Source organism: Colobus angolensis, unplaced genomic scaffold (genome assembly GCF_000951035.1).
Source record: "Colobus angolensis palliatus isolate OR3802 unplaced genomic scaffold, Cang.pa_1.0 Scaffold17, whole genome shotgun sequence".
NCBI classification, from domain to species: Eukaryota; Metazoa; Chordata; class Mammalia; order Primates; family Cercopithecidae; genus Colobus; species Colobus angolensis.
Genome location: NW_012114821.1, coordinates 12,523,578 through 12,540,547, shown reverse-complemented (window position 1 = coordinate 12,540,547; position 16,970 = coordinate 12,523,578). Strand labels below are relative to the sequence as shown.

Genomic DNA, 16,970 nt, shown 5'->3' with positions numbered 1-16,970 from the left:
TTACCAAGATGTATTGAATTTTATATGGGACACAAAAGTTCTATGAGATTAGTGCTCTTAACAGATCTTATTTATAAATGGGATAATAAACAGTTCTTCATATTATTACATTTATAAATGACCATTTTACATTTCATGGAAATTCTATAAATTTTTGCATTACTATTAAGTAAAATTATAGGATTATTTGATTGACGAGAAACTGACATTCTTGTGAGAAGCAAAATATTACAGTTAATCATTGAAAACACACCGAAATTCTTTTCTCTTCTCCCACTCTTCTCTCTTTCCCTTCTTTCATATTCTATTTTTTGCATCCATATTGAATGCTTAGTCTTCCAAATTTATTCAATTCTTTTTGAAAAGTATTGAGTCATCTTTGAGATAAATGTAGTTTGAACTATTATAGGCATTGGATAGGGAGGAGCAGGAATGTAAATCTTGCTTACTGTCTCTATACTCAAAACATTTACAATAAGCAGTATATTACTGAGAAACTAACTTATCGCATGTTGATAAATTACCTTTTGAAGAGAAGTGCAAAAGGAAAATGGTGCAAGTGAAGAACCTAAAATGCCTATTAAAGATTTTTCTTGCTTTTTTTTTTTTGAGACAGAGTCTTACTCTGTCACCCAGGCTGGAGTGCAGTGGCATGATCTTGGCTCACTACAGCCTCTACCTCCTGGGCTCAAGCTATCCTCTCACCTCAGCCTCTTGAGTAACTGGAACTACAGGCGTGCACCACAAGTCTGGGCTAATTAAAAAAAAGATTTTTTTTGTAGAGGTGAAGTGTCACTGTATTGCCCAGGCTGGTGTGGAATTCCTGGCCTCAAATGATCCTCCCACCTCAGCCTCCCAAAGTGCACTCCTCTGGCTGGTTTCTCATATATAAAAAAGGAAAATAGTTTCTGGTATGTGTCTAGACATAAAAGGATAAATTCTAAATTTAGTAGGTGGAAATAATCTGAAGTTAAGCTCTCACTTTTAGCTTTGGTGTAGATTTGATTTAACAGGAAGACTCAATCTGTGTTTCCAGGAAAAGTATGTTATTATTGCTTGAACAAACTGTATCACATAATTCTTAAAGATCAGAAAGACAACATTGTACCTTTTTAAGTAGTGATTTATTTATTTTTATTTTATTTTATTTTATTTTATTTATTTTTTTGAGACAGAGTCTCGTTCTTTCGCCAGTCTGGAATTCAGTGGTGCGATCTCGGCTCACTGCAACCTCTGCTCGCTGCAACCTCCACCTCCCAGGTTCAAGCGATTCCCCTGCCTCAGCCTCCTGAGTAGCTGGGACTACAGGCGCGCACCACCATGCCCAACTAATTTTTTTTTGTATTTTTAGTAGAGATGGGGTTTCACCATGTTGACCAGGATGATCTCCATCTCTTTACCTTGTGATCTGCCTACCTCGGCCTCCCAAAGTGCTGGGATTACAGGCATGCGCCACCGTGCTGGGCCTTAAGTAGTGATTTATTTTTATTTTCAGAGTAACTTTACAGCTATATAAGAACACTCATTGGTGGTTTATTTATCAGTACTAATGAATGCAGGCCCTGAGAAGCCATCAAGAGGTCACTCATCTTAGTCCCAGTATTTGTTTTTTGATAATTGGATCTCTCCTACACCCACCAAACATAACTCCTGAGTGGTGTGAGCTGTTTTAATTTTTAAAAATATTATAGCTTTACAATATTTTAAAAACATTTTCTTTTAACTTTTTCAGTCATCTGCATGAAGACTTTGACATGCTAATGTTTACAGCTAGCACAGTCAACTTTTTTATCTTATTTTCATCATGTTTTTTACAACAAAGTCTGTGCATCCAAACCTTGATCGGTTTTATAATTTCTGGGAGGTAGTAACATCATAAGAATAAAAATGAGTATAGGCGTGTTGATACAGAAGTATATTTGGGGAAGGAGAAAGTTGAGAGTTGAAGTTATATTGGAGACACTGTAAGCTTGTTGTTTAAATTTAGACTGTTACTTATTAATCCTATAAATATGGGTAAGTCCTTTAACTTGGTTTTCTTAGCAGTAAAATGGAAGCAACGTTACTGGCTTTTATTTAGAGATTGGTTTGTAAGGTTCAAATAAAATTATATATTACTTTAAATTCTACAGATTGTTACATAATCGTAAAGCATTGAGGTAAATGCCAGGGGAGAGGGAGAATAGAAAAGTAAATCTTTGGGGATCTGAAGAGTTAAGTGATTGAGTTTTTAAATGTAGCTTTAGTTGACAGGAGAGTGACTTGGAACCATAGAAGACAAAACATGTCATTGCAACAAGCTGATGACGTTTTTTTCTTTTTCCTTTTTTTTTTTGAGACAGGGTCTTACTGTCGCCCAGGCTGCAGTGCTGTCACAAGATCATGGCTTGCCGCAGCCTGCAGCCTGCAGCCTTTACCTCCTAAGGCTCAAGCCATCCTCCTGCTTCAGACTCCCAAGTAGTTGGGATTACAGGCATATGCCATAGTAACCTGCTGATTTTCTTTTTCTTTCTTTTTTTTTTTTGTAGAGAAAGATGTCTCTCTATGTTGCCCAGGCTGGTCTCGAACTCATGGGCTCCAGCAGTTCTTCCGTCTGTCTTGTCCTTCCAAAGTTGTAGACAGTCTTTTTGAAGTGATAATAAAATCCTCATGTTTCCACAGTTTTATAAAGTTTGCTTGCAAATATTAAAGTATCTAATCATTCTGAATATTGTTTAGTAAGAAAAGTGATAAAATCACACTGGTATTGACTACTGATTTAACTCCTGTTTTCTGATTGAAATTAAAATAGTTATTCTACAGTAAGCGATTGTTAGGAAAACACAAGAGATTAAGTAACATGCTCTGGTGTTAATCTTAAAATAAATTTGAAATGTAGAGTCAACTTAAAACATTCAGATGAGTTATGCTCCTGGGACTCTTTTGGAATATTTCTATTTAATTCTCTTCTAAATCTAAAGAAAAGGAAATATGAAAGATTAAAAATTGTGGAGATAACTCCAAGTATCAGAGTTTAATAGAACAGTATAAATTTGAATTGGCAAATGCTGTTTTCACACATTTGGAATTTTTTGAACTGTGTGGAACATTTGCAAATGTGAGTTTTTAAGATGTTCGTGAACAGAATTTTAATAGTATAGGAGAATTAAGGAAATTTGCATTATAGCAAGTACAAATACTTGTTAATTTAAATAAAAGTACACATTTTCTGAATAAAAAGTTACTTTTTTTCTAATTAGATTTAACTATTCAAAGGAAAACACTACTAGACAAAGTTGTGTCATCTATATTTAGAGTAGGAGAATGGTCCTAAAATGTAACACGTAGATCAAATACAGTATTGTAGGAACACTAGGTGAATACTTCAAAAATAGAGGTTCTTTTGCTAATATAAAATGCATGCAATTTTTGTCTTTTTGTAATTTGGGATTCTTTCCATTTGTCTATACATGGAAAGTAATGATTATTTTGAGTCATTACCTTTGAAAACCAATGCCAGCCATAGACTCAGAAAAAACATACAGTTGTATGTATACACCAAAATAAATGAATTATATACTATGGTCATAAGTTCATAGAAAACTTACACATGCCCTCCAGCTTAAGGACTCTTCTTGCAGACAATTCAATTGAAATCTGTAAGTTTTGTTTAAAAAGTCTGAGATAATTTACATTTAGTCACAAATTTTGAATCTTAAGATCAAAGTGAATCATCCAGTTTAATTATCAAGCAGGTCTGTACCAGTACACAAACATTTTACTTCTATTTTAAAATTTCCACAAAAGAAAGCCCCATAAATTCCTCTGAACAATGCTAAATATAAGAAAGCTTCCCTGTACCTCTCCACAAATGTGAAAAGCATGATTAGAAATAGGGATAGAGAAGACTTATTTATTTGAACACACACCTGGTTTCAGGTAGTTCTTGCTCTAGTGTTCTTTTTTTTATGTTAATTCATTGTTTATAGAACTTTTTCTGATTTATAAACTTCTGCTTATCCTAGTTTTTTTGAAAAACAAAAGTGTTGGAAAAAATAATAAACTGGGAGTCAAAATATGGGTTTTAAGTGCTATTTTGCCATGAGCTAGTGATTTTGGAGAGGTATTTCTCTGCTTTAATGACCTTAAAATGAAAGTCTTACACCTTAGATGATCTTTCAGGTGCCATTGAATTCCAAACTCGATTTCTTTTTATTGATTTTCACCTATTCAGGAATGACAGTTTTTTTTTTTTTTTAATCACACTTTTAGATGGGTAAATAACACAAACTCGAGGCAGAGGTAAGACAGTCAAAACGTCATAGGTAGTTCAAAACTGCTCACCAGCAGTTTTGAACTACCTATGGAGAGGAGAAAATGAGAAAAATGTAGAAAACTGAACATAATTTGGAAAAAAAATGTAGAGGTTTGAGCTATTTGAGGTATAACTATATTGGGCATGAAACCTTTTGGCTCACAATATAGTGATCTCTCCACTACAACCCATTGTCTCACATAAATTTCCTAAAGCTTTGAGCCCCAGTTAACTCAATGGGCTCAGTGTTCATGGACCACCGTAGTTTCTGACCGATTGTAGTAGTAAGTGTATGTCTGGCATCTAGAAGGGCCCTGAAAGTCCGGCAAGCCTATGTCACTGTTTTTCATTGGAATTAGAGGGCTTGTGCAATGTAGGTACATTTCAAGTTTATCCGTCCTAGAGAGCTTTCCTCCTAAGTTTACTTTAGAATCAAACCTCCAACCTGATGATTTCTTAGCCTCTTTCATACATTTATAATGAGGGTAAAGTCCAGGAATCGCAGGCTTACTATGCTGTGCTTTATGTGTGTGTGATCATATAGTGGTAAGGGTTGGAACAAGAGAAAAGACCATTTTATTTGCTTTTCTGACATTTGGTTGAAGTCCAGCCATCACATATCACACACATCCAGCTCCCTATTTGTTACATCATTCCTGCCGAATGTATGTGTTATGAGATTTCACCCTGTCACATCACATTAGATAATGGTTTAGTTTTTAGTTGGGGGCTGATTAAAGCCACTAGCTGGGAAACAGTTTATCTTTTGTGGTAGTTAACTCTACTAAAAAGAATGTTTTGCAATTCTAGTTTTGCTGAGTAGACAGAAATGGCATCTGCAGATGCTTATGTTTTTAATTTTGGTTTTAAGTGATTTAAGCTGAGGGAGAAAATACTAGTTTTAATTTTAAGTTTTGAATATCAGTAGTACAATTTTTAAAAGAAATTAACGGAGTATTGAAAAGGCAGCTTAGTTCTGCTGTTCTTCATTAAGGTCCCAGTTTTTTAGTATTTTTACTGTAACTGTGTATTTTAAAGAAGTGTTGACCACTCCCTATCATTTCTTGCTACAGATCATTAGTCAGCACATAAGAATATACTTCTTATTAAATTAGAAGTTGGTATGCAAGTATTATGTTATTTCAGTAATTATAATTACCTCAACTTTGAGAGGATTGTTGCAGTAAAGTTGAAGGAAGAATATAGATATTTACTTAATATTCAGAATATCTTGAAAGTCTGTTTTCTTATTGCCAAAAAAGTTACCATCAATTAGAAATAAACGTATTTCTGGTACATCATGATTAGCGAGGGTACTGAAGTATAAACTACTTATATGAAATGGTGTATCTACAAGGCCTTAACATAGTAACTTACTCATAAAAGTTACCCAACAAAGTTTATTGAATTTTGTTGGGTTTAAAAAGGATGAATGAACACAAAAGTTTTGGGATATCTTGAAATAACCTAGTTATCATTGCGGAAAATTATGGCAAATGCATTGTGACTTTTGGATTGAAAACTAAACATAAGATTTTATTTGTTAACCTAGTTTAGCAAATTTATTTCAGTTTATTTTTAGAGTCACTTTTTGTTTTCCTTTGTTCTGTAACGTATCATATCCTAGATTTTTTAAAATTTATGAGTTTCAAACGTGATGAAAGTTAAGCTACTTTGTTTACTCCAATTATTTAATTTTAATAATGTGATGTTTCATACTGAGTCATAGTTGAGATGTAGTACCCTCTTGTTTTGAGAAATTTTAATAAAACAGAAGAGCGTTTTATCTTTGCTTAGTAATTTTATGCATGGAGGATATTTATTTTGTACAATTATTTTCCATACTCTTTAGTCTAACAAAACCAACTTTAGGCATGTTGCTTGTATATGAGAGATTAAAATTAAAATTTTAAGAAAAAACAAATAGATAAAATACCTTGATTTTTGTATTGTTTTATCTGTTTTTAATTGGTAAGCACCCCCTATATTGAAGCACTGCCATAAATGTAATAAGAACTGAAAATCATCAGTTGCAAGATGCAGAATCTGTAATGATTGAATGCATAGTCTTCATGGACAGGAATACCTCAGTTCAAGGATCCACCTGTTTTAACATGAGCAAGTTACTGAATCTTTCAGAGCCTCCATGACCTCCCTTTAAAAACTGGTAACAGTATTAGTACTTCATTTAAAGGGTTCTTTCAGGATTTAAGCAAAGTAATGCATGTTATATGCCACATGGTAGGCACTTAAACATTAGTTTTAATCATAACAGTAACATGAACATTCATTATTTTAAGAAGGTGTAGTCAAATGCAGGAGGAATCAATGTAAATTCATCAGACTTTAATCAGTAGGCATATAAACAAATATAACTGTAAAGTGTTTTTTGGAATCAATGTAAATTCATCAGACTTTAATCAGTAGGCATATAAACAAATATAACTGTAAAGTGTTTTTAAAGTGCTAAATGTTAAGAAATATAACTGGGTGATTGCAACCTGCTAGATTTTGAGTTTCGCTAGCACAATTAAGTAACAATAGTTGTAACTTGAAAAAACTGTATGAAGTGCATAAACTTTGAGTCCAAGACTCATGACAGAAAGATCATGTTTTAGTGGAGTAGGAAAGAAATTCTCTGTGGTCTAATGGATGCTTGTGGTGGGAGAAGGTAGTGAGTACAAAGGATATGGTACAGGTGTTTTGGTTAGAACTGACAATGTGAGTGAATATAGGCATGGCAGGATTCAGGTGTGCTGGGTGGGGGTTGGGAGGAGAAAGGAACAGGAACTTAAATACAGTGATCTGAAGTGAAACATTAATTTGCAAAGTACTGTCACAAGGTTCTAAAAGAGAAGACATAGCTAATTCTGTTCTTCTCTTTGTTGTAAAAGTTGTGGACAAGTGGGAAGCAGGGTGAACTGTCAGCTCATGCCATATGTGTATTATGGGGATCAATAGGTATGAAAAGACCTGAGAAATAATATGATGAGGTTCTTACACTTCAGTGTTGGAGAAGATACGATTTTGACCTATAAGCTGTCATCTGAATGATTTGAAATTTTAGACTATTTTGTATTAACATTGCATTGTGGAATATTGAGTTTGAATTAATCAAGAGAGTTTTGTTTTCAGTTTATTGTTTTTAAAGTATGAAACAAATGAACATGCAATATGTGAAAGTGCTGAATTTAAAATACTGTAATTGTACTAGGTGATATTATTGCTGCAGTTATAATCAATGGGTGAATGAGAAAATATTTTTGAAAATTATAAAGCTTAATGTAAATTTAAAGTGCTTTCAGGAAACTAAAAATTTTAAAGGGTAACTAGGATACAAGAATATTTTGTTTGCTTTGGGTTACATTCTGTGTTAATTTTTGTTATTTGGCAAATAATCCTCTTACTAATAATTAGATGTAAGACAGCTCTTACCCTTCTATTTTCTAGTTCTTCTAATCTTTTAGTCATTTTTTATGACTACCATAGTTATAGATGAAATTAATTATTAATCCTAGATCCCTAGGATTCTGCTAATATTTTAGTTATATTTAAGTCATATTTTAGGTGTATTTCATACATACTAGCCTTTAAAACATAAAGAAGTACTTTGTCAAAGAGAGCATCCTTGTTCAGATACTCTTTCCGTATGCTGGCATGTCTTTATTATACTGCTATCATTATGCTGAATTGTGTTAACGTACTTGATTCTTTTTCTTTGTTGAATAAATGAAATGAATGAGGAACTGTCAATTTCTGAATTTACATGAATTAGACATACTATTGGCTTATCCATATAAACAAGAAAATGACTACTTAAAATGCATAATTGGAATAACTTATTGAGGCAGTTTATAAAAAGATGTTGCCATTTTGATTGATATGGTGCTTATTCAAATGATTAGTTAAATCCTAAATCTTTTCGTGAATTCTCATGGTCTTTAGGGCATTTGACAGCATATTCTGGCCCTGCTCGGTGGATTGCAACCTGTCGTTGAGGTAGTTATCAACTCTATTTTGACTTAAGTTCAGGAGATTCTAGGTTGTGTCAGTTAATTTCCCTTGTCATTTTCTCATGCTTGACTTTTCTTTTTATCAATACAGATAAAAATCTAGATATATATTTCAAATTAGAGGATAAATCAGAATGAATTCCTTAAATGCAAATGATGTTTAGTTGTATTAATGTTCCTACGTTGAATGCAAAGAATTTTTTAAAATTAATCCATCAGATTATATTTCTGGCATAGCTGCATGCCCACCATTGCTTCCCTCTTTTATCCTAGGATAATGAAGCTCTGACAGTTTGAGTTAATAAATGATCTTGCCTTCCAAAAGTTTCTGGTTTTGTAAATGTGGACCACTTTGAAAATCTAATTAACTTGGGAATTCTCACCTCAAAAGAATACCCATACACATCTACACCAAGCGCATAACATTTTTCAGGCAGCCTCAGGGAATTCAGTCTCCTGATCTAGTGGGTGAGTCCAGACCTGCCCCTGTAAAACAGTTAACAATGTGAGCCAGAATAAGAATTCACTGGTAATAATTCCCATTTTAGGTTTCTGTAAAATACGCGAAAATAAGTTTTAAGCAAAACATATTTATGTTTTGATAACACTTAAGAGTTGATACAATGGGGAACTGATACTGTATGTTTACAGTATAGCTAACCTCTTTGGTCAGTTTCTGTTCTTACGAGATTATGGTGTCAGCCCAGAATCTGTAGATACTGCCACTCTCTGAAGAGTCTTGTACAAGTGGGAGTCATAGTGTTAAAATGACAACATATCAGATAATGCAATAAAATGCTATAGGAGTTTAGAGAAGGTGAAAAACATTTTATTCTGGGTGATGGCTTTGCTCTACTCTAGTTATGGCTGCAGTTTGACTTTGCCATTAGAGGACAGTAATCCAAAAGGGTCCCACAGTAATTCGGAAAGGGTCTCAAGAAATCAGTTGAGATTAGAATTGAGTATGTGAAAATTCTGTTAAATTCAACAAGAATCATTTTAAAGTCTTCTCTATTTTGGAATGCTCTTCATTTCCATTAAGCCAAATAAACAAGAGAGTCCATTTTAGAGTGAATTATTTTTCTTGTTAAGTTTTCTGAGGGTAAACTCTTTCCTGGGATTCAAGTATACAAGACATGTGAGAGAGCAAGGTAGACTCAGCAGTGGAGGTGATTATTTTCTGCACAAGTAGATAACATTTAAATAATGCATGAATTTTTAAGTGGAATCTGGCAAGGTACATAGCAGAAATTGTATGGTATATTGCAGTAATATACAAAGGATAAGAGAGCTCTATGTAGAGTTTTGGCACTGAGAAATCCTACTTTTAGTAAAGTTGCCTTCTCTCCGTCTCTTTCGGTTGAACCCTTGAGAGATGCCAGCTATGGTTGTTTTCTTTTCTCTTTCTCTCTAATCATTGTTACCGATGTCTTATCTCTGACTCTTTAAACTCTGAAACTTCAGTCTTCCACTTCTTGAATCTTTTTCCAAATTACTCATAAATGTCTGGGATCGGGCCTGATCACTATTCTTTAATAAACAGCTTTCTGTGATTCAACCTTTAAAAAAATGACGAAACAAAAACATTAACACTACATCTTCCAAATTCAATTAGAAAAATCTTATGTTTAATTCAGTCAATTAGAATAAAACATAAATAGTGCATCAAAATAATATTGTTGTAGTTCAGTATACAGAGGCATTTGTGAATACATTTGTGTTCAACAGGATTTTTCCTTCACTGTATGTATCAAAACATTATTGCCATGAGCCATCTGCTAGAAATAACTTCACTGTGCAAAGCTATATGTTAAATTACTATTTAACGCATTTTACATGTGTTACAAAGATCTTGATGTTACGATTTTTTTCCTCTGAGATGTAACTGCCAACCAAATTAAGTACAAACTTTAAGTCACTCCCTGTTATCTGTAGAGTAAACGGTTGTTTCATTAGTTTGCTATTTCATAGCCCTTCAAGTTTCAACCCCGCTAATAAGTCCCATCTGATGTCTTACTATTCTCCTTTACCTGCTTTACTACTTACCATGTAGTCTAGCCAAAAGGACTATTACTCTTTCCTTTAAGTGCTCCTCCAATCTCTGAACATGAGGTCTTTGAGGACAAATAACCATGTCCTCCTTCTCTTGAAATCCTCCATGGCTGCTTGCCCAGCTCAGAGTTGTGTGATGGTTTTAAGTTAGTGAACACTGAGTAAATGAATTATACTCTGTGTATACACTTTGTTTGTGCTCGTTAGTTCTATATTCTAGATGTCCCCTAGCAAGTCTAACATAAACAACGTCTCCCAAGAACCTTCAGTAAATTACAGATTTTCTATGGACTATTAAAGCATCTTGTATACAGTTTTTGTATACACTTACCGATTTTACTACGTGTGATATAATCACTTAGATGGGCCTTATCGCATTTCTCCTTTTGGCATAGAGTACAGACTTTTGTTCCACTTAGTCTTGGTTTTTAATACTGGCTGCACCATGTGTATTCTTGGACAGGTCTTCATCTGTTAAATGTACACTATGTTTTCTATACCTTTGATGATTACCAAGATCAAATGAGAAAACATATAGAAAGAACAGTTGATACTCAATAAGTATCAAAACACAGAGCCTGACATATCTGACATACCTGTGATAGTAAATATTCTGATTCTTCTGTCTTTCTCCTAGTCTGACCCTAAGCTAAACCCTTCAGTGATAGGAGTTATTTCCATTTTTTTTTTTGAGACGGAGTTTCACTATCGTTGCCCAGTGCAATGGCATGATCTTGACTCACTGCAACCTCTGCCTCCTGAGTTCAAGCGATTCTCCTGGCTCAGCCTCCTGAATAGCTGGGATTACAGGCATGTGCCACCATGCCTGGATAATTTTGTATTTTTAATAGAGACTGGGTTTCTCCATGTTGGTCATGCTGGTCTCGAACTCCTGACCTCAGGTGATCCATCCGCCTCAGCCTCCCAAAGTGCTGAGATTACAGGCATGAGCCACTGTGCCTGGCCGAGTTGTTTCCTTTTTATGTACCAACAGTGCCTAGCAAGTGCCTTAGTCTTACTGGATGTTCAAATAAATGTTTAATGAATGAACAGAAATTTGGACATTTTTGATAATGGTAATATTTCTAGCACCTTTAAGATTCAAAATTTGACTAGTGAACATGATAAAAATTAAAATAGAGAAGAATCGTGGGTATCTGTGTTACTTATTTAATTCTTGGCCTTCATCCCAAGTGTGCGTATCAATTTCTAGATATTTATGTAGAGAGTACAGCATGCTATGACTTATCCTAAAGAGGATCCCCAAAACATAATTTTTATTTTGGTTGTTGCATCAGGCATCTCAGCCAGAATAATTTAAAATATTTTAGAAAAACCATAAGTCACTTTAAAATGCAATCCAGATTTAAATTATTTGAGCTCACTTAGATGCTGATTCTTTACTGAATTAAGTCATGTTGTGAAAATAAAGATGTGTTTAACTCTGTTACTGTGGGCTATTCTCACTTTGAGAAGTGTTTGAAATATATAGAGTTGTATACATTTAGAATATGAAGGAACCTAAAGAATAAACTCCTTTTTTTTAATTCAAAATGTAAATGATAAGACAAATTAAGCACATGAAATTAGAGGTGTTTATGTTTTGAGAGAAACTTAACAATTTTTATAATTGATAGAATATCTTTTTATAGTACTTTAGTGGCTAGTGAATGTTGAAAAAATAAAGAACAACCTTGTTCTAGGTTTTTCTTAATGCTATTGGCAATTTTTGTGTTTTAAAAACCAGGGCAACAAAAACAAAACCAGAGCAACACTGCAAAAGACAAGTATTACAGCATTGATTCTAAGTGGGTGGGGTAGGCATGTCCATCTCAGGAAGTATGTTAATCTCCTAAGTTTTCTTGTTTTTATGCCTTTCTTTTTACTCCCCGCAAAAGACTAAGATCTAACAAGGCTATAATTGGGTCAACTGCCTTCTTTGTTCTGAAGAAATGAGCAAATTGCCTTTCTTTAAAGCTGCTTCTTACTCCTGCAAACATTCCCTGAATAGCAGTTTTGTGTCCTGTCATGGTGCTAGGTGCTGGGGACTACAAAAGTAAACATGACTCATTTATCTCCAGAAGCTCACAGGCCAGAGTAGCGTTTTTAACCTCATCTTTCTTAGCTATTTGCTATCTCAAGAAATGTTAATACATTTTCATGATAAAAGGGGTTACATATTTTCTTGAATCTAGTAACACTGAATGCCTTATCTCCATCTCGTTGACTGCACCAAGAAATCTTTCAATAAAGAATGCAACCTAACTTTTTTTAATCCAGTAATTCTCTAGCTTATTTGACAAGACCCTTTTTTTTTTGGTGCCACACACATATCAGTGTTCCAAAAGATATAAATGTTCTGCAGCACCCAGTTTGAGTGAGAACCTGTGCAGAGATGATGTACAGCTATAATGAGATGAGTGCTGTCAGAGCAGCAGGACCCCCAGGAGTTAGAGAAGTCTTCACACAAGCAGTTCTGTGTTTGACCAAGTCTGCAGTGATTCGTATACAAAGGAAGGAAAGGGTGGTTTAGGGTTCTGCAGAAAGAGTAGAATGGAGAATAGCACAAATATGTGAATGCTTGACACAGAGCCACGTATGTTTGAGGAAAATCCAAGAACTCAATATCATTAGATCAAAGTAGGGTTGAATGTCAAAGATGGAAGAAGCTCTACCAGAGAATGATCCCTGAAATGTCTAAAAAACTCTGAATAGCAAGATTAAGCTATAAATTAGGTAGTAATCAGTTCCTACATTTCAAAGTTATATAAAGTCCATTGTACTTTATATTTAAAGCTAGTTTTCCACAGGGAAAACAAAGATTCTGAATTTAGCAAAAACTAGCAAGAATATGGGATAAACTGTATGGTTGAATCATCCACTATGTGCTGCTATTGAGTTCTGAATGTTATTTAATCATGCTTTAAAAAAAAATTGAGTCATCTGTTAACATTTTAATACAGTACATCAAGAATGACAAAGCAACTTTCCTTGTAAAAGTTTTAATGAATTCCTATTTTGGAATTACGGAATTATCACATATCAAGACAGAACAATGAAATATTTTATATTTTTAAATTTAAGGTTTTTACTGAGCCTTACCATCATTGTTGCGCTTTATAAAATATTGATAAATACAGAAAAATAAGAAAGTGAGCTTATGCCATATAAAGACAGTGTACATGCTGATATATTTTTTGCTAGACAAAATTTACATATTTATATTTATGCTAAGTAGAGTGCTTATTTTTTACATTTTCCCCACATTGTAAATTCTTTGTAAACACCACATTCAGTGACTACATAATATTTCATTCAGTGTATATATCATTGTTTGCTTAGCTCTAGACAATCTTCAGTTTTTCCAATCATATATTTAGACGGTTTCTACTTTATTTGTTATTACAAATAATGTTTTCTGTATATAATTCCAGAATTGGAATTGTTGGGTCAGAAAGTAGGAATATGTTTAAGGTTCTTGATGTATGTTACCACATTACTTCACAAAACAGTGCAGTCGTTTATATTTCTACTGGGAGTGTATCAAGGAATTTATTCAGATCTTGAGGACAATCATTTATAAAGACAAGCAGACTTTTTTGATTAGTTTTAAAATATGGACGTATTTATTGTTTTGTTCATGGTTTTGATGGTAAGCAATGTTCAGCTAAATCTTCTGTGTATAATACTTTGTACAAATATAAGGATTTTCTCTTGATATGAAGCATTTTGATTTTTGAGGTATCCATCACGAATTGAAAAAATTGACTATGAGGAGGGCAAGATGTTGGTCCATTTTGAGCGCTGGAGTCATCGTTACGATGAGTGGATTTACTGGGATAGCAATAGATTGCGACCCCTTGAGAGACCGGCACTAAGAAAAGAAGGGCTAAAAGATGAGGAAGATTTCTTTGTAAGTAGCAGATTTTTTTCTGTTTTCTGGTTTTGCCAGCTATGTAATGACATATTTTAAAAGGATTCTGTTAAATTATACAAAAGCCTGTTTTTGTTAAGGAAATGCTTATTTAATATACATGGAATTGATCTTAAAAGTTGTTTAAAATAGGATTTTAAAGCTGGAGAAGAAGTTCTGGCTCGTTGGACAGACTGTCGCTATTACCCTGCCAAGATTGAAGCAATTAACAAAGAAGGTATGTGTTTGAAATGATCTGAGACTTAAAATTAGATTAATAGTAACATTTCACTATATTTTAAATTTTAATTAGTGTGTGTTATATAATCATTATGTATAACTTTTATATTTTCTGTAAGTATTCTTTTTTGGGAGCATTTAATTTGTTATATGTGTCTAGAATAAAATGCTACATGGTGTGCTACCTAAGTAGTGTTTAAATTAGTAGACAAAAATAGTTGGTTAAAATTTTTCAACTTTCAGTTCACAGGCTTATATCATATGCATTTTATTTCTGCTTCTCTGTTTCTAGTTTGTGACCAAGTTCTATTTATGAGCATCTACCCAAGAGTGTGAGGAAAGGTTAAAGATTTAGGGGAATTCAAATCAGTTCAATTCACAAGTGAAATACGTAGGATATTTTCTGAGGGAAGAGTATGGAATTTTTACCAATTTGAGGATTTCCTTTATTGTGTTTCTCCCTGCTGTCCTATCATTAATTTCTACAGATAATTGAGTTAATTTTCTAGTAGTTTTTTTGTGGATATTTGTTAGAATATTAGATACTGAGCCTAAGTTGCTTAAGTAATCAAAAATGTTGAAAGTAACATAGAAGTTAGGCTTATTAGTGTTGCAGAAGACTGGGAAATCTGTTGGACAGATCATTAATTTAAAACAGAATTCATATGCTGACTTATTTGGAAAGTTGTAAGAATTAATAATTAAATTATTATTGAAAATATACCTGAATATTTTGTTTTTTAAATTTCTCATTTAAAAAAGTTATGGAATACTTGCACATGTTTTTTAAATTCAGTAATACATTAATTTTCTACTAAAGTTATTTCTTAAACTTGACCACTTACACTAGTCCTCCCTATCCACAGGGGTTACATTCTAAGACCCCCAGTGGGTACTTGAAACTTCGGAAACTACTGAACCCTATATATACTGTGTTTTTTCCTATACTGTACATGTATATGAATGATAAAGTTTAATTTATAAATTAGGCACAGTAAGAAGTTAACAATAATAATAGAATAATCAAACAATATACTGTAATAAAAGTTATATGAATGTGGTCTCTCTCTTTCTTCCTTCCTCTCTCTCTCACTCTCTCTTGTCTCTTTCTCATGAAATACCTTATTGTGCTATACTCACTCCTTTTCAGACCGCGGTTGACTGCAACTGTGGAAAGCGAAATCGTGGATAAGGGGGATTTCTGTATTCATTGTTATTACTAAAGAAACAAACATTGAGTGACAGCTTCTTGGCAAGAAGGGCATTTAATCTAAGTAAGGGGACATTTCCTTTAAACTGAGTCTTAAAAGACAACTAAGTTAGCTAAAGAAGTGATCAAAAGGCTTTTCTGGGGAATAAATATGTGGAAAATAACAAGTGGGAGAGGAATGCCATGTCATTTTAAGGAACTGCAGTTTGCTTAGAATGAAAGATTTGTTTAAAGGTGATAGAATAGCTGGGGTACAAGTTGGAGGGAAAGGAAAAGATTGGTATGTGAAGTGTCATGTAACCTTGCTAAAGAATTAGAATTTTATTTGGAGGTGATGGGAGCCATGGAAGAGTTTTTTTAAGCTGAGGATTTAATCTAACAACAAACTTGAGAGAAAATAGGAGGTAAGAGAAGACAGAAGAGGAAAACAGAGATATATTAAGGAATGTTAGGTGTGAAAAAATAAAAATCATAGTAGTCTAGCTAGAAATCATGATATAACTTTATAAAGACCTTAATCCAATGTATTGTTTTAATGAATTGAAATCATGAATATGGCTATGATTTTCTTACCACTGGTTACCCCTACAGAAAGAGTGGAGAGACATCTTAGTTGTTAGGTGTGCAGGCTGTTTCTTCTTTTCTAGTGGGGCCTGTATTTCCCTGTGCACTTACACTTCTGTGGAGCTGTGTTATAGAGCTTACATTCCCAGGTCTTATTCATGTTGGCTCTTGAGTGTCTAGTCCAGAGCCCAGCACATAGTAGACAGTCAGTAACAATTTGCGGAAGTAAAGGAAGAAGTCAAATCTCTTCTGTTGGGTAATAGGATGTACCCAAAACGAAATAAAATTACACGGTCATTGCCCTCTACATTAATTCATAACAGTTTCTTTTAAGAGCTTTGGAACCTTTGTTCCATGCTTCAAGTTCCCTGTGTGTGTGCAGATGCAAGTACACACATATCACACACACTCAGAACAAAACCACCCTCATTCTTTATTCTATCCCTTTCATCTACAGGCATTTAATATAGAAAATTCAGCTTACCTTAGTGGAAGAGTGATGATACTGATTGTGATCCCTGCCATTTCAAGAGTAGTTTCAGTGAACACATACTGAAATATTGGCAGATACTATTTGTTTTCTGAAAGCTATTAATTCTGTGATTTCTGTATGTCCCAAGTGGTGGATAGTCCTGCCCCCTCCCCACCTTGACAAAAATCAGAAGAGCAAAAGAAGCCATCCAT

At 33.8% G+C, this 16,970-nt stretch overlaps 1 protein-coding gene across 4 annotated transcripts in view; it reads left to right on the top strand.

Annotated features, from left to right (window-relative positions):
* Positions 1-16,970, top strand: part of PHF20L1 (PHD finger protein 20-like 1) — a 73,672-nt gene that overhangs the window by 4,909 nt on the left and 51,793 nt on the right. For all 4 annotated transcript variants that reach the window (XM_011938159.1, XM_011938158.1, XM_011938157.1 and 1 more), the window contains exons 3-4: positions 14,101-14,272; positions 14,426-14,510. In XM_011938159.1, coding sequence (XP_011793549.1) covers positions 14,101-14,272; positions 14,426-14,510 — 257 coding nt within the window. The remainder of the gene's footprint in view (positions 1-14,100; positions 14,273-14,425; positions 14,511-16,970) is intronic.